Genomic DNA, 25558 nt, shown 5'->3' on the forward strand with positions numbered 1-25558 from the left:
CTGTTATCTATGTACACGTAAGATTCCAAGTGTCAACAATAAATGCACCAGTGGCAAGGTCTTATCTTGTTGGTATCAATGTTTTAACGTTTATAAACGTGTTGGTAACAATAAATCATGCTATGTCACCACAGACAATGAGTAAACAGATAACACAGTGGCTATCGTCGTTTTTTGTCCTGTTGTCATACTTTAAAAACAAATATCCAATACGTTTTTGAGTTAACACACATATCCTTCGTATGATTTAAATATTCTGTAGACGCATGATGCAAGCAATTGTTTCTGATTTTGAATTATAAATTTAGTTTGTAATGATTTTACAAAAAAGAAAACACAGCTCTTCTCCGTTGTCAGCACGCTACCTCTTGATAAGCAGTATGCTGATGAATTTGCAAACAAAACGATCGTCAATTAAACGTTGGGCAAACATACAGGCAGGCTCTACACTTGAGTGTACATAGCTGTCGGCGTATAAGTTTAAGCTTTATCTACAGCAGATATCGATCAGTCCCGCGCTTGTAAAGTATGGTGATAAGCTACCCCCTAGGAGCTGTTTGGCTACCCCGACAAGAACACATGAAATAATTAACTTATATTTTATACGATAGAGTTACTTGTAGTGATAATGCATTTTGAGTGGAGGGCTCCTGTCTTCATGGAGCGTGTAATATGTTGTATGGTTAATTGATAACTGCACGTTTAAGCTTGTCATGGAAAGATTATAATTTCTCCTGAATAATGAATATTAGGTTATCTGGTAGACATTTAAACACACATATATAATATTACCGATTCGAAATTGTTTAGAAATAAAATGGTACATTTTTTTTTATTAATGAATGGGCACTTAAACCCGTGTGTGTGGAATATCAGCTAATTAGTTTATAATCTTATGACTGTGCGCACCGATGTCTGGCGGTCGCTTTGTTCCAGGTAAGTCTGACGTACAACTGACATGTATCCTATCCGCAATGACACACATTGTCAGTGGTAAGGTGTATTCCAACTCGTGGACTAATTACCTATATTTATCTTAAGTATGGTTAACTTTTTACAACAAGCAGTTCCTTGATCACTTTTCGAACACTCGAGAACTAATCAAATGTATTTAAATAGATATTATTATTTTTGTAGGAAATGTAATGGAGAATACTTATGCAATTCATTTTCAGTTTTAGATACAAAATAAGAAATTTCTATGAGGAATATACCACAATTGTTTTAACAGCAAACGTCATCAGGCACTGAAATTTAACTTGTTTTTAACCGATGGTAGTTCTGAATTAAGATAAAACACTGGCACTATCGGTTCTAACAAATATATATATATATCATGAAATAAAAAGGTTAAAAAAAACACGGGAACCTAAATGAATACCGTCTACGGCAGTGATATACACAGGACCTGACAAAACAATATCACAAAATGGCATTACCTTAGATGTCAACATATTAGGTAATATTTTACAAACTAACATTAATGATATTATATATACGGCATACCGTTATAAGCATGTATTTTAGCTTCTTCTTTTAAAATCATTCAATTTTTTCAAAAACTATAAAAAAAAGCAAAAAATATCAAATTAACACCTGCACTGCTTAGTTGTTTAGACCCATTACAAATTCCTCGTCCTCCTTTCTAGATTATCACACTTTTTTTTCCCGAAGCATCACTCACGACTCCTAGAAGAACTAAACAGCAGCATGGTGTATTTTATAGGCATATACTTTATACATTACTTAATCTGTATTTGAATATGCGCTGGTGTCAACATCGACGGTAGGGTAATTTACAGTGTTTACGTGAAATGATCACTGAAGTATTACCTGGTCGTTTAGTCAGGTATAACAACATATTTACTCCGAATTATCCAGTCATTAAAACGTCAGAATTATTCGGGCTACCTACTTATGTAGATATCGATATCAAAGCTATTTATACCTCATAAGGATTTTCCTTTTGGACATGGACTACCATTAACATATATTGCTTCAGACCGAAATGTTTGTATTCAATGATTCCAGTCCCATATTTCAGTAGACGGAATATCATATATCCGGCAGTACTATTAATAGGACGTTAAATATAATTCGTACAGATCCAAACCTATCAAAGGCGACACGCTAGAAAGGTGTAATCATATTGTGACTCTTTTTATAGAAATAATAATGTTCCGAGCTTTACTTACCCAGACGACATGCTAGAAAGGGGTAACCATATTGTGACACTTTTCGTTTTTTTAGAAACAATAATGTTTTGAGCTTTACTTATCCCAAATGACACGTTATATAGGGCTAACTATACCCGTACACTTTTTATAGAAATAACAATGTTCCAAGCTTTGCTTATGTAATACGGTTTTTTTCTACAATGAAACAGCAAATGATTAATCTTTAACTCACATCTTAGATACCGAAACCACCAGTGTACATCCAGAGTGCCCTTATATGGAACCAGGTATATCTGGAATTTTAGTAACGAGGGTACCCAAAATGAGACTGTTATCATGTAAGTATTTTATGAAAGTATGAAACACTTTGTTTCTCCATTATATATGTCGTACGTTTGTATCAATGTTAGTCACTAATCGTCCAATTGACTGTATTGGGTTAATTTTATGACAAGATACATGTGATGTCGCATTATATTATTTTCGGTATTCTTCCAGGTCATTATTCACGTTTTAATACATAGTTGATAAACAATAGATAAGGGGTAGACCCTTAACACTATCGAAGTATATGGAACATAAATGATTTAAAATCGTTAAAATCGTAAATCATTTAAGAATACAGATCATGCATCGGATATGTTTTTTGACAAACTTCGAAATGGTAAGATTGATCCTCTTATAAACTTGAGGCAAAGTGGTGGAGAGAAATTATTTTTGATTGTTTCTAATAAGACAATCACAAGGCGAGAATTACTAGTATTGCATCTGTTAGGGTACCCAGTGTCTTAATCGATCTAAGGGAAACAACTCACTCACTTTAGAGCAGAAGCTAGACATTATATAGTTGGCATTCCTTCCGATCTATTCTGAGATGTTTTAGCAGCAGTTAGCATCACTAACGTGTCCTAGAAGGACGAAACAGCTGTAGGGGGTCCCTAACATCTCTGACAAGTCGTCCTAGAAGGACGAAACAGCTGTAGGGAGTCCCTAACATCTCTGAAAATCCCTAGAAGGACGAAACAGTTGCATGGAGTCCCTAACATCTCTGACAAGTCGTCCTAGAAGGACAAACAGTTGCATGGTGTCCCTAACATCTCTGACAAGTCGTCCTAGAAGGACAAACAGTTGCATGGTGTCCCTAACATCTCTGACAAGTCGTCCTAGAAGGACAAACAGTTGTAGGGTACAGTCTAATTTACATTGGCACTAATGTATCGAAGTCTCAATGTTCGTGTTTTGAAAGGTGCTAATATATTGTCTTTTGTACAAACCATGGTATTATAAATCATAAGCATGATTTGCGGAGCATACATATATAGTGTACCTACGATATATCAGTTACTTCCCTTTGTACAATATCGTTCGGAAGATCACTGGTTGGTGTACATTCTGTATGTGAAGACGGTTAAGGAATAATAAACACAGACGACCTATTACCTCACTACGGAAGTTCCATCTAATTTGTATATACTTGTATATACTTATATAATAGAAAAATGGCAGAAAAGATTAACATGGGAAGAAATGTTCTCATCATATCCCTTTTAAATCATGAGGTGAAAGCAATACCTTTTTGAACAGTTCAAGTGAAAATTGATTTAGGTCGTTATTATATTGTATATTAATTAACTAACAGTCGGGAATATCTACCTAGTCGGAAATATCTACCTAGCCAAATATGATCATTTTGTCAAATTCCATTTCTAAATAGAAAGTTAGATACTGTCAGGATAAATTTAAACATGTCATTGATCTCTCAAATACGACATTTAAGAAGATCTTTGTTTGGCATTACTACCAATTTGACAAAGCTGTTTTACCTTTTGCTTTTATAATGTCAAGATTTATAATTTCATTTTAAGATGAAGCAATATGATATGTTACCGACCAACGTAATCCCTTACCTTGCCGATAGGGTAACCGTTGTCAGTCTGATCAGCTTAGCTGGAACTCGACGGGTACGACTGGTCTGATGCATCCTCTTGGATGGTGAGGGGAGCGGATCGATGTGTCCTTGACCTGGTACCATCACGTGGTATTTCGTACTTCCGCCGGAGTTCCGTGTGTAGTCGGAGAATGCTCGTGATGCCGGGGTGTTGTTTGGTGGTTGTTTCCTTTCCACCTGGACCGACATGGGCGACTTTATCCTACCTATCTTATCATTACCAAAATCAGAATCTCTGTCATCACGAGACCTGGAGTCCGGTATCGTTATTTCTGAGCCAGGACGCGTAGACCGTCCTTCTGTTCGATCGTCTGGATAATCAGGTTTTTTACTTTTTCGAACTATTGGCGGTTTCCCGATGACACCCTTCTCCGTCTTTACAATTGTCTCGGGAATCATCGGCGTTGTCACATGTATTGCTGTAGCATTCTTGATTTGAAGGACGCCATGTTTGCCGAACTTGGCATCCTTCAACTGTATACCTTTCAGGTCATTGATGTCAACATCGATGGGTGATTTTGATTCGATGTCAGACCCAAGGTCAGGAGGTTTCTCTACCAATGTCGCCATACCTGAAATAAAACAAACGCATGCATGGGTTTTATATCAAATCAAGGCATGATATCATTGTTTCTCACTGTCAACCTAAATAACCAAACATGTATCTATGTCACTACCTATGAGTGAAGTGTTTCTTGGACACAACGCCCAAGTATATTGTAAAGAATACTAGAATCACATTAGGTTTATTGACATAGGTAACGTGGAAATGAAATGTGCATTCCCCTATTTTATTGCTAATAATATGTCAATAGGCCATTAGAATTAGTCAAATGATTTCTCGAAGTTTGACAGACAATGGTTTCCTTTGTCATAATAATCAATTTCAGCCTTAAGGGCTGAGAAATACTATTTCTCTAGGAAATATATGTACACATAAACTTAATCTTCTGATGTCGTTATGAAATGTGAAGGGTTATTCTTAAACTTACATCATTCTCGATAATGCTGCCCTTCGACGGGTAATCTACTAGTATGTATATAATAATATCGTTATGTAATTCAGGAACCAAAGTATACTTTATTTGGAAGATACTAACACAAATGCTAGAAATCAATTTCCTAAACACAACTTGCGGTTCCGATTTTCAAATCAAGTATATTGTAAATACCACTGTGAAACTGTAAATATGATTCAATAATATCCTTCCTTCCAGCAAGGAATGATTTCACAAAGTTTGCTATTACTTGTTCTTAATCCTTTGTGTCATTGTTTGACAATCAAACATTTTTGATTATTCAAATTAACGTTATGGACATTCGTCATGACATCAGGTAGGGTAGTTCATATATACATATTTCAATATATCCTCTGTAACAATCTATATTTGTAGAGTATACTAATATATCACTGAGTAGTTTTATCTAGTCAACAACCCTGCCACTGTTAGGGATTCAGCATCAACATAAGTACTAACGAGGAAAAAAATAAAACAATATACCATTAATTAACATGATATAAACATTTAACTGATATAGCATGATTAACGAACTGTTACAATATCATAGGATGTAACAATTATATGTAGGAGTTATCTACCTTGGTCTAGAAAAAGTACACTCAAACACGATACAAAACTAAACACTATAAAGGCTCTGCTCGTTCGTAACGAAGTTTCATACAAATGATCGAAGATGAAATATCTATAACAATGTATGTAATTACTCGTTACCTACACGTGTTATTATAGTGTAAAATACCATAAATTGTTATCACATTGACTATGTCGTTCCAAGGCACCGCCTCCCTTCATTCACTTACTCTTCAACTCCATGAGATGTATGCCAATTCGTTCATATAATGAAAGCCATACAGGAACATTACAAAACATAAAGGTCATGCGCAGTGCCTGCGAACAACGTATTGTTACTAGTAACTACTATATAAGAGAAAAGGATGTGGACAAATTGTATACCACAACGGCGGCAAGAAAGGTCACCTCACAATGAAGGAAATGTACTTAACAAAGGATACACTCCCTACAAATATCTATATCTAAAAAACATCGACACTCACAATTACAGATACTATAATTTAATTTGTAACAAGCATTTTCATTGGCTTAGAAATTTATATTATCAGTCCATAAGACAAAAACTAACTATTTAGAGTACATTTTGTTTTTTGTGTTCTAACTCCACAACATAATATATATTCAATCTAATCCTAAAATAAATTACAAAAATATCGACACAATAATATCCACACCCATAAATACAGGTACTGAACATTACAATAATATCCACACCCATAAATACAGGTACTGAACATTACAATAATATCCACACCCACAAATACAGGTACTGAACATTACAATAATATCCACACCCATAAATACAGGTACTGAACATTACAATAATATCCACACCCATAAATACAGGTACTGAACATTACAATAATATCCACACCCATAAATACATGTACTGAAAATTACAATAACATCCACACCCATAAATACAGGTACTGAAAATTACAATAACATCCACACCCATAAATACAGGTACTGAACATTACAATAATATCCACACCCACAAATACAGGTACTGAACATTACAATAATATCCACACCCACAAATACAGGTACTGAACATTACAATAATATCCACACCAACAAATACAGGTACTGAAAATTACAATAATATCCACACCCACAAATACAGGTACTGAACATTACAATAATATCCACACCCACAAATACAGGTACTGAACATTACAATAATATCCACACCCACAAATACAGGTACTGAAAATTACAATAATGTACACCGGAACTTTGAATTAGACATAAAAAGGAATCAACAAACGTTTCGGGCGAAAATTTGGATCATTTTCGAGAGATACTATATGTCAACATTGAATTGAACATTTTATGAAGGTTCGGTCGCCGAAAGCAGCAGGCACACAAATATATGTTGGTCATGTACGGCCAGTATTCCGACTTTGTGGTATTTTATTGGTAGTCTCTATCTTACACTACGACCGACCACGATATACGTTTATTGGTAGTTTCTATCTTACACTATGACCGACCACGATATACGTTTATTGGTAGTCTCTATCTTACACTACGACCGACCACGATATACGTTTATTGGTAGTTTCTATCTTACACTACGACCGACCACGATATACGTTTATTGGTAGTCTCTATCTTACACTACGACCGACCACGATATACGTTATTGGTAGTTTCTATCTTACACTACGACCGACCACGATATACGTTTATTGGTAGTCTCTATCTTACACTACGACCGACCACGATATACGTTTATTGGTAGTTTCTATCTTACACTACGACCGACCACGATATACGTTTATTGGTAGTTTCTATCTTACACTACGACCGACCACGATATACGTTTATTGGTAGTTTCTATCTTGCACTACGACCGACCACGATATACGTTTATTGGTAGTCTCTATCTTACACTATGACCGACCACGATATACGTTTATTGGTAGTTTCTATCTTACACTACGATCGACCACGATATACGTTTATTGGTAGTTTCTATCTCGCACTACGACCGACCACGATATACGTTTATTGGTAGTTTCTATCTTACACTATGACCGACCACGATATACGTTTATTGGTAGTTTCTATCTTACACTACGATCGACCACGATATACGTTTATTGGTTAGTAACTTCTGTGGTCCTTCTCGGCTATACGATAGTGTTATGTGAAAACGATACCACAAAAAGTGTGTTCGCATAAGTACAACATCAAATTGCTACCGCAGTTGCACAGAAACAATGTATAAATATTCCCGTTGTTTACCAAACAAATTAATTGCAGCATGTTCCTTCGATGTCAATAAAATTGTTGTCATTTCATGGTTACCGTGTTTCCTTGAGACCTTTCTCTGACTGTGCCTCACAGAATTCCAAACCGTGTCAGACATCAGAGTGTTTAACAGTTCCTGTTTCCTTACTATGTTCATGCCAGTCTGGTATACCGACCCATACGGTAAAAACACGTCATATGAAACTGGGGTTAAACGTCCTTCACCCAGATGACTTCAAAAATGAAACTTCTCTGTGGTGTGTTAAATAGATGAAATTAATATAACATTGTAAATCATGATTCAATCTACCGCCGTGTAGATACATCCTTTGTGCATTTTTGTTTTGAAGTCAAATAGAACATTAAATAAACTACACATGTATGTCCACTGTAAGGAAACAATAGGCACCAACAACATGGTGTTGTCAATAAGAAAGTTAAAAGTCATTAGCCAATTTGCTGATGAAATTTAAACATTCTGTTCACACTCCAGAACACCATCGTAGAATGATATTGTACAATTATTCGCTATATCTGAGGAAGCCATGACATAATGGGGAGGAAATTTGCAGAACCCATTCACATCCAAGGACACCATCACGTGGTGTTAAATGGTATATGTGTTGGTATGTGTTGTAATCTCCTTATATGTTAGGAAGCTATGACATAATATATACCCTCCTTACACTTTCACTAGAGTGTAAATTCGTTGTTACTACTGTTTATACTGTTTATACCTCACAACAGTAAACATTACACCGTTCACTCACAGAGAGGCCTTGATGTGGTCCCGCTGGTCCTAGTCCGTTTTCATAAACTACATTCTGCCACTTACGATCTCGCCACCATTCAAATGGCAAGTCATTATTACTTTGTATGAATGACAACTCCTTGCGATCCCTCACAATTAAAACCGAAAGTAAAAATCTCATAACAAATAAAAGTATTTGAATGGCAGGTAATTATACCTGGTTCATTATGAGGTATGTTGGAAATGAATTCCGTAAGGCCACTTCGTGGCTGGTTAACCTGGCGTTCTCTTAATGAAAAATGAGAATTTAAGGGCGCAAAATGCATAAAAGCTTTTACAAATATACTCATATATTCCCATCAAATATTTCATTACAGCTATTCATTCTGGTGCTATGCGTTAAATACCTATTCACACGCTCCTAATAAATGTACTGTTGTTTTGTTGTTGACATCCAATTTCACTGTAGATAAAGCTTACAATATTTCAAATACCTTTAGTTCTATGATCTTATTCACTAACAACGCTTTAGTGGAAATTAGTTGTATTTCATAAATATTGAATGGTCCTCCTGTGTCATTTTAAAACACAAAATTGCATATTGATCAACAATACAATACAGATAACAATACAAACTTTGTCAGCTACAACTATGGTTTTATAATTTATTTATGACAACAAACGGCACCCATTTTCTATCCCTAATCGATATACTGCCCGTTTTCATTCACCTTGGTAATTTGTCAACAAGTTATTCGCGAATGCATCGTCATTTTTATGATTAGACTAACTCTACATTTATAAAACATTACATATCTACATCAGGGTTTCTACCACGTGGTCATATTATTCTGCAATTAATGACGTCATTGATCTGATAGACCTGCGATCTCGCTTTCGAACGCTTTCAGTAAGATTTCATGTCCTTGTGTTCGGTCTTTAAATGCTTAAAATTGTGAAAAGACATTCAGAAACCCAAGGCCGTAATAGGTGACACACCCCTATCGATTACTTTCTGTTGACTGCTGTGTAGTAAACAAATCTTACATGTTGAATAATGTCATATGTCAAGTGTTTTACGAGTGCAATGTGCTTCAGCAAATAAAAACAGTAAACAAAACACAAAATCTATGTTTACAACATGTTATAGCGAGAATAAAACTGTCTGTGAGACTTGAGCTGTTCATTTCACATTCAAGAGATAATATTTAAATTATATTATCATAGAAATCATAGTCGTGATTTTATCATGACGTCACAGGCGACATTGGCCCATTTCATTCCGTCAACAACATCACAGCGTTCCGATGGAAGCATTACTTTAATTCATAAAGCACAGGTAATGGTATATGACATATCTTTTGTTCTCATGTCATCAATAAGTTTTATAAATCTACAATTGTTTGTCTTCTGTACTCCTGTAATTGCTCGCAAAGTAAACACAATCGTCGTTTTTGAAGCCATATAAAATGGCAATACAATGTTACAATGCTAACGAGAATGACTACTTGTCAGCAAACATGTAAACAATAGCGATGACGTTTTCTGGTATAGATAGGACTATTGGGAGTTAAAAGCTTGTATTGATTCCTGCTATTCAATGTTTACAATTCGGAAAGCGATTCTACGCTTGACTTTCTTGTTGAAAACAAGTCTGCAGACATAGCCTGATATTTTTTAAAGTTTTTTTTCCAATCTTAACTGTAAATACATGTATAATGACTCCTCGATACATAATTCGAATTTCATTGACCTGTTAATGGGTTCATTTTATTACCAAGGGATTTCCCCTCACAGTTTAATAGAGAGTATACACACATATCTGATATTCTAGTAAACTAAACGATCTGTTATAGATTGGTCTAGATATTGGTGGAATCAGACAGGTTCATACTACATATTTCTAATTAACTGCAGACTAATCTAAAAGCTGAAAACTTTATTGAATTGGAAACTATGATTGCAGACTACATTCGTGAATGTTTGCAGGTACACGAAACTGTAAGTAGGTATAAAACAGCCATGATAGGTAAAGCTATTTTAAAATGTATATATAACTCAAATCTACCCAGAATATAATGATATGTAATCATGTATAAACGGTCTATACATTACATACATGTACAATTTATCTATGCATGACCTCTAGATGTATACACACACATAAAATGTAGGTACAGATATTGATATCCTTATTTACACGGTAAGTACGCGTGTCGATTTTAGATACAATGTATACTTGTACTAATTAAAGTCCGTAAGTATTAGAACGAATCTTATAATACCTCCGTCCATTGTGTCCTGTCATCGGGATTGTTTTGTACTTGGAGAACAGAATGTTGATTTGTTTATATACCAATGGCTATTTATACATTTACAGGTATAGTACGCTGGTAAAAAAATAAGAATACAATGGTTATATGTTACGGCAGTTTGTAGTTGATTTTTTATGATTATTAAGATGGTACACAACTGTATATATCGTAAGTCTATTCCACTTTTACCACAAAACAGTTTTTTTTTCCTGTACGGCAGTAATATATCTGTGTACGGGTTAATCTGTTACAGCTTACCAATATGGCGATTTGTGTAATCTGAAAGGCAAATAGTCTTTTTTGTAATCTACCTATTGAACATAAAAATCAATATTTACATTCTATTGTTAGTCCTTCGATCACAGACCCTTGTCAATGTAAAGCTAATGGAAGTGTGAACACTGTCTACTTTTAAACTGTATTATGTTTGAAGTGTAAACGGTTGTTGTACCGAATCACCGTTGATAAGCTAGTAACAGGCACAGACAACAGTATACACAGACATGTATATGTAAATTAGTAATAGGCCGTAAGTTAGAGATATATAATTATAACAGCATATATAGTTGTGATATGCTGGGAATACGTCGCCAGTAAGTACAAACAACAATAGCATTCTTCCATACAGTATATCGCTTTGACCTGAAAAAACCCATGGCCCTGCACATGAAGAGTTTGACAAGAATACCATTTATTACTTCAACATTATTATGTATCTACAAATCATACTAACATTATAAAATGAGCATTAGAAAAATTATAAGCACATAAATGTGATATTTTAAAATTACATTCTTCTTTAACAAAGGTAATACTTTGTAACATGCATAACAGTAACCCGCTGTACTGTCCTTAACTACATGTACTAAAACTAGTACAATTATAACAATCACCTGATTACTGTCCTTAACTACATGTACTAAAACTAGTACAATTATAACAATAACATGTTGTACTGTCCTTAACTACATGTACTAAAACTAGTACAATTATAACAATAACCTGCTGTACTGTCCTTAACTACGTGTACTAAAACTAGTACAATTATAACAATAACCTGTTGTACTGTCCTCAACTACATGTACTAAAACTAGTACAATTATAACAATAACCTGCTGTACTGTCCCTAACTACGTGTACTAAAACTAGTACAATTATAACAATAACCTGTTGTACTGTCCTTAACTACATGTACTAAAACTAGTACAATTATAACAATAACCTGTTGTACTGTCCCTAACTACATGTACTTAACTAGTACAATTATAACAATAACCTGTTGTACTGTCCTTAACTACGCGTACTAAAACTAGTACAATTATAACAATAACCTGTTGTACTGTCCTCAACTACATGTACTAAAACTAGTACAATTATAACAATCACCTGTTGTACTGTCCTCAACTACATGTACTAAAACTAGTACAATTATAACAATCACCTGATGTACTGTCCTTAACTACATGTACTAAAACTAGTACAATTAGAACAATAACCTGTTGTACTGTCCTTAACTACATGTACTAAAACTAGTACAATTATAACAATAACCTGTTGTGCTGTCCTTAACTACATGTACTAAAACTAGTACAATTATAACAATAACCTTATGTACTGTCCTTAACTACGTGTACTAAAACAAGTACAATTATAACAATCACCTGATGTACTGTCCTTAACTACATGTACTAAAACTAGTACAATTATAACAATCACCTGTTGTACTGTCCTTAACTACATGTACTAAAACTAGTACAATTATAACAATCACCTGTTGTACTGTCCTTAACTACATGTACTAAAACTAGTACAATTATAACAATAACCTGTTGTATTCTCCTTAACTACATGTACTAAAACTAGTACAATTATAACAATAACCTGTTGTACTGTCCTCAACTACATGTACTAAAACTAGTACAATTATAACAATAACCTTATGTACTGTCCTTAACTACATGTACTAAAACTAGTACAATTATAACAATCACCTGATGTACTGTCCTTAACTACATGTACTAAAACTAGTACAATTATAACAATCACCTGTTGTACTGTCCTTAACTACATGTACTAAAACTAGTACAATTATAACAATAACCTGTTGTACTGTCCTTAACTACGTGTACTAAAACTAGTACAATTATAACATTAACCTGTTGTACTGTCCTTAACTACGTGTACTAAAACTAGTACAATTATAACATTAACCTGTTGTACTGTCCTTAACTACATGTACTAAAACTAGTACAATTATAACAATAACCTGTTGTACTGTCCTTAACTACGTGTACTAAAACTAGTACAATTATAACAATAACCTGTTGTACTGTCCTTAACTACATGTACTAAAACTAGTACAATTATAACAATAACCTGTTGTACTGTCCTTAACTACATGTACTAAAACTAGTACAATTATAACAATCACCTGTTGTACTGTCCTTAACTACATGTACTAAAACTAGTACAGTTACGGGCTAAAAAAACGAAAAAAAAAACCCCATAAACTTGCTATTAGCATAGAACAAGTACAATGTGAACAATATGATAATTAATAACATAACATAATAATATTAAAATGATATGATATCATATGATACAATACTATAACAAACAATACTATAATAATATTATATTATAATATTAAAGAAACATAATTTTATGTTCTTATCAATTTTCTGAAAAATTTGACTGGAACTTTAACCCATTCGTTCTCTTGTTATGTGACATTTCCTTTCAAATAAATGCGAACGACGACGTATCGTGTACATACAGTTGTGACCATCGTGAGAGTGACAGTATTGGATGATAATATGATTATACAACTTTAGTTAATTTGATCGCAATATTCTCCAAAATAGTAGAAGTAAAAAAATGGGAATAATCTGTGTCCTTCTCTTGGGCGAGATGTTTTGCTTTCATACATGGCTGGAACTAAGGTGAAGGAAAGATAAGAAGTCCTTCCATAACACATAGATTTATTGATCATGCCGATCGGACATATCCCCCAAAAACACGAAATCAAGGACACTATCGTGTCTTCTTTATCAGCCTTAATCTCAAAGTAGCCAATGGGACATCATATAGAACTGTATTTTAAGCCCAATAGTTTGATTTTCCCTTTTGCAAATTTCCTATTTCTAGATAGTAACGTCCTAGCTTTCCGGGCATACGGTAATGTGTCACAGCTGATTAAATATCAAAGGGGATTGCGTAATAGATATCTGTTGCTGATTAGAGAATTCAACACATAATTTCTAGAGATGCGGATTGCTAAAGACAGGATCAGTTTAATGGTTGTCATCTCATATACTGTTTCCTTGCATGATAATTCAACGGGCTCGTTAATGCATCTAGTGTTTCCGTTGTAATTTTTCTGGTTCTAATCTTAGGAACATGAAATTACAATTACAATGTACCTGGGTTTGAGCTGGTTTTACATGACAAGGATGTCGTTGGTTAAACAGAAAACGTTTACTCTTCTTTAAAATCTGGCCTTGTCATTTTTACAGGGTATCCGTATAAACACCAGAGAACACCGACCTATCATCGAAACAGCGACCAATATAGATTTGCATGAAGAATCAAGAAAGAGGATCAGGAAAATAAGACCGAATGTTCCGGAAGGGTAAACGTCTTCTGGTCCATCGACGACACCCACCATACGGATCTAGGTCACGGCTACACCCACCATACGAATCTAGGTCATGACAAGACCCGTCATACAAATCTAGGTCACGACGAAACCCACCATACAAATCTAGGTCACGACGACACCCACCATACGAATCTAGGTCACGGCTACACCCGCCATACGAATCTAGGTTACGACGACACGCGCCATACGAATCTAGGTAACGACAAGACCCGCCATACGAATCTACATGTAGGTCACGACTACACCCACCATACGAATCTAGGTCAAATACGGGTTACGTCACAATCTCAAATTGAGAATTAGGTCGGTGAGAACAGAACAACAATGGATATAAACAAGCATTGTCCACATCTACCTTCATATTTCACAAGGAAATAGAACATTTCCAATGGGATTTAATGTTAACTATAAAACTTATAATAAATGTTTTTTATCAACCAGCATCACTCGAAACTTTGTTGTTAATTTCTCAGTCCGTTGTTGACATCTGTGACGGAATTCGTGATAATGGGAACAGTTATTGAGTAATTAGTACTTAATTATCGAATCAACTGAGGCATATTATCATAGTAAGTAGGGAAAGCAGGGATGTTACTTCCAAGAAATGGAAAATTAACAATTGCGAAATCAAAATCAACACGCTTATGTTTACAGCTAACAGGAAAATTCTGGACATCAAGTAGTCAACATTGGTTTGCGAATATTAACACATGTTGAAAAGTCTCTTAGATCAGAGGATTGTCAATTTTCTAGCCTTTCAAATATGATAAATAATCAGTATGAGTGTGAATAGATTTGAATATGTTGTTAGGCAGAATTCCGTAACTAGATGCTTGGGATAACAAAATGTAAATGATGATGTCAGTACATTCATAAGTTTCATTCATATTCTGAATTCGTTTGTAAATGCAAATATATACGTTTAAAAAATGAGATGATGAATATGAATTTAATATCACATTATAGACTAGACGTTTAGAAAGACTGCGTCATACATACTGTATAGTCAAAGAAATCCAAATTGAAATTAAATATTCATTTTTAATTTCACGCTTCGCCTGTTAGCTAGGGAATGTGATCAACCTGATTACAAACATTTGTATATCATTAGATCTGAAGCCCGTGTAATTATTCTTACTCGAGTAAATGTAATAGAGACAGTGTGTAAGTGTAGTGGTGACAGTGTGTTAGTGTAGTAGTGACAGTGTGTAAGTGTAGTAGTGATAATGTGTAAGTGTTATTGTGACAGTGTGTAAGTGCAGTAGTGACAGTGTGTACGTGTAGTAGTGACAGTGTGTAAGTGTAGTAATGACAGTGTGTAAGTGTAGTAGTGACAGTGTGTAAGTGTAGTAGTGACAGTGTGTAAGTGTAGTAGTGACAGTGTGTAAGTGTAGTAGTGACAGTGTGTAAATGTAGTGGTGACAGTGTGTAAGTGTAGTAGTGACAGTGTGTAAGTGTAGTAGTGACAGTGTGTAAGTGTAGTAGTGACAGTGTGTAAGTGTAGTAGTGACAGTGTGTAAGTGTAGTAGTGACAGTGTGTAAGTGTAGTAGTGACAGTGTGTAAGTGTAGTAGTGACAGTGTGTAAGTGTAGTAGTGACAGTGTGTAAGTGTAGTAGTGACAGTGTGTAAGTGTAGTAGTGACAGTGTGTAAGTGTAGTAGTGACTGTGTAAGTGTAGTAGTGACAGTGTGTAAATGTAGTGGTGACAGTGTGTAAGTGTAGTAGTGACAGTGTGTAAGTGTAGTAGTGACAGTGTGTACGTGTAGTAGTGACAGTGTGTAAGTGTAGTAGTGACGGTGTGTAAGTGTAGTAGTGACAGTGTAAGTGTAGTAGTGACAGTGTGTTAGTGTAGTAGTGACAGTGTGTAAGTGTAGAAGTGACAGTGTGTAAGTGTAGTAGTGACGTTGTGTAAGTGTAGAAGTGACAGTGTGTAAGTGTAGAAGTGACAGTGTGTAAGTGTAGTAGTGACAGTGTGTAAGAGTAATAGTGACAGCTCACGTGTATTCCTGTGAGAAACAAAGGTTTTCTTCTAGTGACTTCGTAATTTATCATCCGGTACTAAGGTTAATGACTTCTTCCCATTTCCAAACAAAGAATGGGATATCGACACAATGGGTGCTATTCCATTCATTATTTTTAAGTACTTTTGAACATATTCAATTGTATAAGCACTCGTGAAATTGATCAGACGTATGTGACAAAACTTCATAAGCAGATAGCTGTATCGCGTGGCAGACAGAATTGACAATCATACAATCATATTTATGGGGAAATGAGTACCTGAATAATTTATGTGAATAGTTACCTTAAATAGATATACATGGTATATTCACACGTGTTTCAAAAATAAATGTTTCAGACATCGATATTCAGACCCATTTCATGTTCCCTGGAGAACAATGTGGAATGCTGAAAAGTACATGTTGGTAATAGTTTGATCTTTTAGTATCAACTTGTTGAATTTTAGATAAATATTTCCAAATCATGAATAAAATAGCTATTTAAGTATTGGAATATTCGCAAAATACTTTATGTAATAAACTTGGCTTATTAGCATTATTTCAAAAGGAGTACCTTAATAAATGGGTGTTTACGTTTTCACGAAACTTTCAACAGACCTTGTGCTGGACTTTTTTCTATAAATAAAGAGAAATGTGAATTTAAAATAATGTTCAGACGGTGTTATTCCATCTTTACCAATAAACATGTTTTGAAGTTAGATATGGGCGCACCTGTATGCGTGAGTTATTGATCAGAGTATCTGTGTCAATCAATGGTGTGTATTGGATACCTGGTCCGGTCTGACGGTCAGGAGAGTAGGGTTACACACAGGACAATGGTACTCGGAATGAGTACATGATATACAGTGGCCAGATGGTAGCATTTAAAAAATATATCGACTATATACTAAAACATGTCTTTTAAGAAACGTGGGACAATTCCTAAATCAAAATGGATGATTGCCAATCTATGGTATATTGAACATGATCCGATTAATTGAGCGATTTATGTATTCTTGTTTCGTGATGTACCTATATTAAAAGGAAACATTGTACTTGACCGATGTATTACATATGTGAATTCCCCTAACAGGGAACATCTAGTGACGTCGTATAGTCGTTTGCACTTTGTGACGCGATGTAGTGACATGACATCCAGTGACATGGTAAATTCACGTGACCATCAAGAGACACAATTAATCCACGTGCACGTCCAGTGACAATAAAGTCACCTGCTTATTTGGCAATGCAATGTAGTGAAATTCACATCCAGTGATATGATGAATCAATCCATGTGCACACGGTCATATGGTCATTCAGGTACGCAATGTGAATTAGTGACATGATAAATCCATGTGCACATCCAGTGACATGATAAATCCATATCCAGTAAGGTGACACAGACGTTACGTGTCAATCCCATATCGAGATGTAACAGAGCTCATGGTTGATTAAATTTAAATCACTGCCTCCGCTAGGGATCGAACCCCGACCTCTGGCTTACTAGTCTTACGCTCAACCGATCGAGCTAAAGAGAAGATCTCTCTAGCCGAGCGGTATATTGCGGCTAGTAGTTTTACCAGGGATACAAATGTACTTACTCCCCATCCAGGAAAGAACTCGTCCTTGAGTTTCCAGGGGTTACAGCGATTCTTTCACAAGTAACGATAATGTATCAGAGAGAATGATTAATTAAATCCAAATCAGTACCTCCGCTAGGGATCGAACCTGGGATATCTGGCTTACTAGACTTGCGCTGAAACCGATCGCGATCGAGGTAAAGAAAAGATCACCCTAGCCGAGCGGTATTTATTGCTGCTAGAATTTACCAGAGTAACAGAGATATAGCTATAGTCACACCAGATCGTACAATTTCTGAATCGTGCGATTGGGGGCGATTTGGCCGAGTTACGACCGATCGGCAATGTTTGTTGCGATGTCTATTCGCGATCGCATACTGCGATTGGTCTTACGACTGGTGGTAGGTCATCGTACGATTGGTGGTGCGCTTGGTCGCGCAATGACTTACGATTGGAGAAGATTGATCGCAAGATCAATCGTAGGCAATCGAAGGCAATCGTAGGCAATCGTGCGATGAGTGGTGCGATGAGTGACCAATCGCACGATCAGTCGTGGCAACCTGCGACTGCTCGCACGATCAGTCGTGGCAACCTGTGATTGCTCGCACGATCAGTCGTGGCAACCTGCGATTGCTCGCACGACAGTCACTCGTCACCATTAGATTGGCGTAATCGAACCGCCTCTCGATCCAGGGACGCACCCAGTACCCAGTACTTCTCGCTCGTTGGTTTCGACGCCGTAGTGATGCTGCAGTAACAACATTGCTTGTATATCCGCCATTTTGTTACCTGTACCCAGGAAAGTGGTTTGCGAGGTAAAGACTGGTGGTGCGACCGATCGTAAGGTCGTGCAAACACTCGGGACAGGTCGTGACTGATCGTACGACCAATTGTGAGGTCGTACGATCGGTGGTACCACCAATCGTAGAGTGGCACGACCAGTAGCACGACCAATTTGCGACTACTTGGCCCGCGATCATGCACGACTGGTCCTGCGTTCATGTGCGACTGGTGGTACGACCGTTCTGCGACCACTTGCGATTTAGAATCGCAGGTCAGAAGTTTTGAACATGACCATCGACCTTGCTGCGACTGATTTTGCGCGTGCGATCACCCACGACCACTGCGACTAGTCGTGCGCTCATGCTACGATTTCCCTGCGATTCCGATTTTCTTCGGTCGCAACTAGGTCGTAACCTGTTCATAGGTCCGGTGTGACTGGGGCTATAGAAAACAGCTAAATACTGTACACACAGTACATCTGATATTGTTAAACGCAGATAAAAATGACGCCACACACAATATCATAGTATGCACTACAAATTACATTGTCGTCCAAAAAATTATGTCACAATCTTTCCTCTACAGCTAACAGAATCTCTGGTTTGGTTTGCCGTTTGGATGTTTTTTTTCCTCTAAAACTCATATTTTCAATTGGAAGTAATTTAAGTATCAATCACCATATAGTGTAAACTTGTATCTGTCCATATTCACCTGGTACACAAAGAGGTGACGAGTCCGACAGATGATATTAGCCAAGTCTTTTCAAAATGTTGCCATTTTCCCTCTATTTTGTCAAGAACTACACGGTGGAGATACTCTCTTCGTGCCAAACGCTGTCATCTTAGTTCACAGAATTAATCAAGACTTCGTTACGTGATCCAATGATATCTTCATTTCTATTGTATTACCAGTTAGATGTGTCATTGTCTTCACTTCTATTGTATTACCAGTTAGATGTGTCATTGTCTTCACTTCTATTGTTACCAGTTATAGGTGTGTTTCATTGTCTTCACTTCTATTGTATTACCAGTTAGATGTGTCATTGTCTTCACTTCTATTGTGTTACCAGTTATAAACGTGTTTCATTGTCTTCACTTCTATTGTGTTACCAGTTATAGACGTGATTCATTGTCTTCACTTCTATTGTGTTACCAGTTAGATGTGTCATTGTCTTCACTTCTATTGTGTTACCAGTTATAAACGTGTTTCATTGTCTTCACTTCTATTGTGTTACCAGTTAGATGTGTCATTGTCTTCACTTCTATTGTGTTACCAGTTATAGGTGTGTTTCATTGTCTTCACTTCTATTGTATTACCAGTTAGATGTGTCATTGTCTTCACTTCTATTGTGTTACCAGTTATAAACGTGTTTCATTGTCTTCACTTCTATTGTGTTACCAGTCATAGACGTGTTTCATTGTCTTCACTTCTATTGTATTACCAGTTAGATGTGTCATTGTCTTCACTTCTATTGTTACCAGTTATAGGTGTGTTTCATTGTCTTCACTTCTATTGTATTACCAGTTAGATGTGTCATTGTCTTCACTTCTATTGTGTTACCAGTTAGTTGTGTCATTGTCTTCACTTCTATTGTTACCAGTTATAGACGTGTTTCATTGTCTTCGCTTCTATTGTGTTACTAGTTATAGGTGTGTTTCATTGTCTTCACTTCTATTGTATTACCAGTTAGATGTGTCATTGTCTTCACTTCTATTGTGTTACCAGTTATAGGAGTGTTTCATTGTCTTCACTTCTATTGTGTTACTAGTTATAGATGTGTCTCATTGTCTTCACTTCTATTGTGTTACTAGTTATAGGTGTGTTTCATTGTCTTCACTTCTATTGTGTTACCAGTTATAGGTGTGTTTCATTGTCTTCACTTCTATTGTGTTACTAGTTATAGGTGTGTTTCATTGTCTTCACTTCTATTGTGTTACTAGTTATAGATGTGTTTCATTGTCTTCACTTCTATTGTGTTACTAGTTAGATGTGTTATTGTCTTCACTTCTATTGTTACCAGTTATAGACGTGTTTCATTGTCTTCACTTCTATTGTATTACCAGTTAGATGTGTCTCATTGTCTTCACTTCTATTGTATTACCAGTTAGATGTGTTTCATTGTTTTCACTTCTATTGTGTTACCAGTTATAGGTGTGTTTCATTGTCTTCACTTCTATTGTGTTACTAGTTATAGATGTGTTTCATTGTCTTCACTTCTATTGTGTTACTAGTTATAGATGTCTTTCCTTGTCTTCACTTCTATTGTGTTACTAGTTAGATGTGTCATTGTCTTCACTTCTATTGTTACAAGTTATAGGTGTGTTTCATTGTCTTCACTTCTATTGTGTTACTAGTTATAGATGTGTTTCATTGTCTTCACTTCTATTGTGTTACTAGTTATAGATGTGTTTCCTTGTCTTCACTTCTATTGTGTTACTAGTTAGATGTGTCATTGTCTTCACTTCTATTGTGTTACTAGTTATAGATGTGTTTCATTGTCTTCACTTCTCTTGTGTTACCAGTTATAGACGTGTTTCATTGTCTTCACTTCTATTGTGTTACTAGTTATAGGTGTGTCTCATTGTCTTCACTTCTATTGTGTTACTAGTTATAGATGTGTCTCATTGTCTTCACTTCTATTGTGTTACTAGTTATAGGTGTGTTTCATTGTCTTCACTTCTATTGTGTTACCAGTTATAGGTGTGTTTCATTGTCTTCACTTCTATTGTGTTACCAGTTATAGACGTGTCTCATTGTCTTCACTTCTATTGTGTTACTAGTTATAGGTGTGTTTCATTGTCTTCACTTCTATCGTGTTACTAGTTATAGATGTGTCTCATTGTCTTCACTTCTATTGTGTTACTAGTTATAGGTTTGTCTCATTGTCTTCACTTCTATTGTGTTACTAGTTATAGATGTGTCTCATTGTCTTCACTTCTATTGTGTTACTAGTTACAGGTGTGTTTCATTGTCTTCACTTCTATTGTGTTACTAGTTATAGATGTGTCTCATTGTCTTCACTTCTATTGTGTTACTAGTTATAGGTGTGTTTCATTGTCTTCACTTCTATTGTGTTACCAGTTATAGACGTGTCTCATTGTCTTCACTTCTATTGTGTTACTAGTTATAGGTGTGTTTCATTGTCTTCACTTCTATTGTGTTACTAGTTATAGATGTGTCTCATTGTCTTCACTTCTATTGTTACAAGTTATAGGTGTGTTTCATTGTCTTCGCTTCTATTGTGTAACCAGTTATAGACGTGTTTCATTGTCTTCACTTCTATTGTGTTACTAGTTATAGATGTGTCTCATTGTCTTCACTTCTATTGTGTTACTAGTTATAGATGTGTCTCATTGTCTTCACTTCTATTGTATTACCAGTTATAGACGTGTTTCATTGTCTTCACTTCTATTGTATTACCAGTTAGATGTGTCATTGTCTTCACTTCTATTGTGTTACCAGTTATAGACGTGTTTCATTGTCTTCACTTCTATTGTATTACCAGTTAGATGTGTCATTGTCTTCACTTCTATTGTATTGCCAGTTATAGGAGTGTTTCATTGTCTTCACTTCTATTGTGTTACTAGTTATAGGTGTGTTTCATTGTCTTCACTTCTATTGTGTTACCAGTTAGATGTGTCATTGTCTTCACTTCTATTGTTACCAGTTATAGGTGTGTTTCATTGTCTTCACTTCTCTTGTGTTACCAGTTATAGACGTGTTTCATTGTCTTCACTTCTATTGTGTTACTAGTTATAGGTGTGTCTCATTGTCTTCACTTCTATTGTGTTACTAGTTATAGATGTGTCTCATTGTCTTCACTTCTATTGTGTTACTAGTTATAGGTGTGTTTCATTGTCTTCACTTCTATTGTGTTACCAGTTATAGGTGTGTTTCATTGTCTTCACTTCTATTGTGTTACCAGTTATAGACGTGTCTCATTGTCTTCACTTCTATTGTGTTACTAGTTATAGGTGTGTTTCATTGTCTTCACTTCTATCGTGTTACTAGTTATAGATGTGTCTCATTGTCTTCACTTCTATTGTGTTACTAGTTATAGGTTTGTCTCATTGTCTTCACTTCTATTGTGTTACTAGTTATAGATGTGTCTCATTGTCTTCACTTCTATTGTGTTACTAGTTACAGGTGTGTTTCATTGTCTTCACTTCTATTGTGTTACTAGTTATAGATGTGTCTCATTGTCTTCACTTCTATTGTGTTACTAGTTATAGGTGTGTTTCATTGTCTTCACTTCTATTGTGTTACCAGTTATAGACGTGTCTCATTGTCTTCACTTCTATTGTGTTACTAGTTATAGGTGTGTTTCATTGTCTTCACTTCTATTGTGTTACTAGTTATAGATGTGTCTCATTGTCTTCACTTCTATTGTTACAAGTTATAGGTGTGTTTCATTGTCTTCGCTTCTATTGTGTAACCAGTTATAGACGTGTTTCATTGTCTTCACTTCTATTGTGTTACTAGTTATAGATGTGTCTCATTGTCTTCACTTCTATTGTGTTACTAGTTATAGATGTGTCTCATTGTCTTCACTTCTATTGTGTTACTAGTTATAGGTGTGTTTCATTGTCTTCACTTCTATTGTGTTACTAGTTATAGGTGTGTTTCATTGTCTTCACTTCTATTGTGTTACTAGTTATAGGTTTGTCTCATTGTCTTCACTTCTATTGTGTTACTAGTTATAGATGTGTCTCATTGTCTTCACTTCTATTGTGTTACTAGTTATAGGTGTGTTTCATTGTCTTCACTTCTATTGTGTTACTAGTTATAGGTGTGTTTCATTGTCTTCACTTCTATTGTGTTACTAGTTATAGGTGTGTTTCATTGTCTTCACTTCTATTGTGTTACTAGTTATAGGTTTGTCTCATTGTCTTCACTTCTATTGTGTTACTAGTTATAGATGTGTCTCATTGTCTTCACTTCTATTGTGTTACTAGTTATAGGTGTGTTTCATTGTCTTCACTTCTATTGTGTTACTAGTTATAGGTTTGTCTCATTGTCTTCACTTCTATTGTGTTACTAGTTATAGATGTGTCTCATTGTCTTCACTTCTATTGTGTTACTAGTTATAGGTGTGTCTCATTGTCTTCACTTCTATTGTGTTACTAGTTATAGATGTGTCTCATTGTCTTCACTTCTATTGTGTTACTAGTTATAGGTGTGTTTCATTGTCACTTCTATTGTTACCAGTATTGTTACCAGTCATTCATCGCTCACGTTCAGTAACGAGTTGGTTTCCGATCTTTTATGAGTTTACAATGTTAAAAAAGATCTTATATTGTTTTTCAGTGGCGAGACTGTCCGAATGGGTCTTTTGACGGCGATTAGTCTATAACACCTAAAGATGGCGATGGCGGCAAATTGTGAAATCATCATCATCATCATCATCATCATCATCATCACTAGAAAATCCCAAAACAATCCATTATTGTTTTATTGAATTGATATATCAGGTCGAAACACCTTCGGGTTAAACATGTATGTGGATATGTGTATATATAGAGAGAGTTGTATCTGGGTAAAGTGAAACCGCCACTCGTCCAGAGTTTTCTGACTGAAGTATTACGTCACATTACCGATACAAAATCAACAGATATGGCGACGTTACAAGGTACTACACAAGATAGCAATGACACGAGACGCTTAAACTACAAGTTTTATCGCCGAATTTCTATTTTATCAGTCGACATAAAATAAATCACACTCGTTGATTTTAATGACAAAACAACGGAAGTGAAGGAAATAGCAACTTTGGCGATAGAGTTGGAAGCTTTAAATGTGTCACATATAGCTAGGTCACTGTTACCCACAGTAGTTTCTTATATACATTCGTTCATGTATAATGATTTACTTTGATTTGTGGCTCTTATCTAACAGATCTCAAACATCTGGCACTCATTACATTTACTACCCATCACATTTACTACTCCTCCTCTACTGTAAACTTGGAGGCGTCACATATTGTAATCTACTTGACATTCGCTTCATTCAAGGAATAACTTGAATATATTTTGGAGATATTACACGAAACGGAGTGTACTCTAAATAAGCTGCAACGATGAGAGCACACTATGTGGGTTTTGATGAGATCACGCCATGAGGTTTATCATGAGATCACGCCATGTGGTTTATCATGAGAGCACACTATGTGGGTTATGATGAGAGCACACTGAGTGGTTTATGATGAGAGCACACTATGTGGGTTATGATGAGAGCGCACTATATGGCTTATGATGAGAGCACACAATATGGTTTATGATGAGAGCACACTATGTGGTTTATGATGAGAGCACACTATGTGGGTTATGATGAGAGCACACAATATGGTTTATGATGAGAGCACACTATGTAGTTTATGATGAGAGCACACTGAGTGGTTTATGATGAGAGCACACTATGTGGTTATGATGAGAGCGCACTATATGGGTTATGATGAGAGCACACTGAGTGGTTTATGCTGAGAGCACACTG

The 25558-nt window shown here is 35.7% G+C and overlaps 1 protein-coding gene across 1 annotated transcript in view; it reads right to left on the bottom strand.

Moving 5' to 3' along the window:
• LOC117317940 overlaps nucleotides 1–25558 on the bottom strand; it is a 39514-nt gene that overhangs the window by 11435 nt on the left and 2521 nt on the right. Inside the window, exon 2 of the mRNA XM_033872911.1 lies at nucleotides 4085–4697. Within this exon, the coding sequence (XP_033728802.1) occupies nucleotides 4085–4695 (611 nt within the window). The 5' untranslated portion in view covers nucleotides 4696–4697. The remainder of the gene's footprint in view (nucleotides 1–4084; nucleotides 4698–25558) is intronic.

This window comes from Pecten maximus, chromosome 2 (assembly GCF_902652985.1).
Source record: "Pecten maximus chromosome 2, xPecMax1.1, whole genome shotgun sequence".
In the NCBI taxonomy this organism is placed as follows: Eukaryota; Metazoa; Mollusca; class Bivalvia; order Pectinida; family Pectinidae; genus Pecten; species Pecten maximus.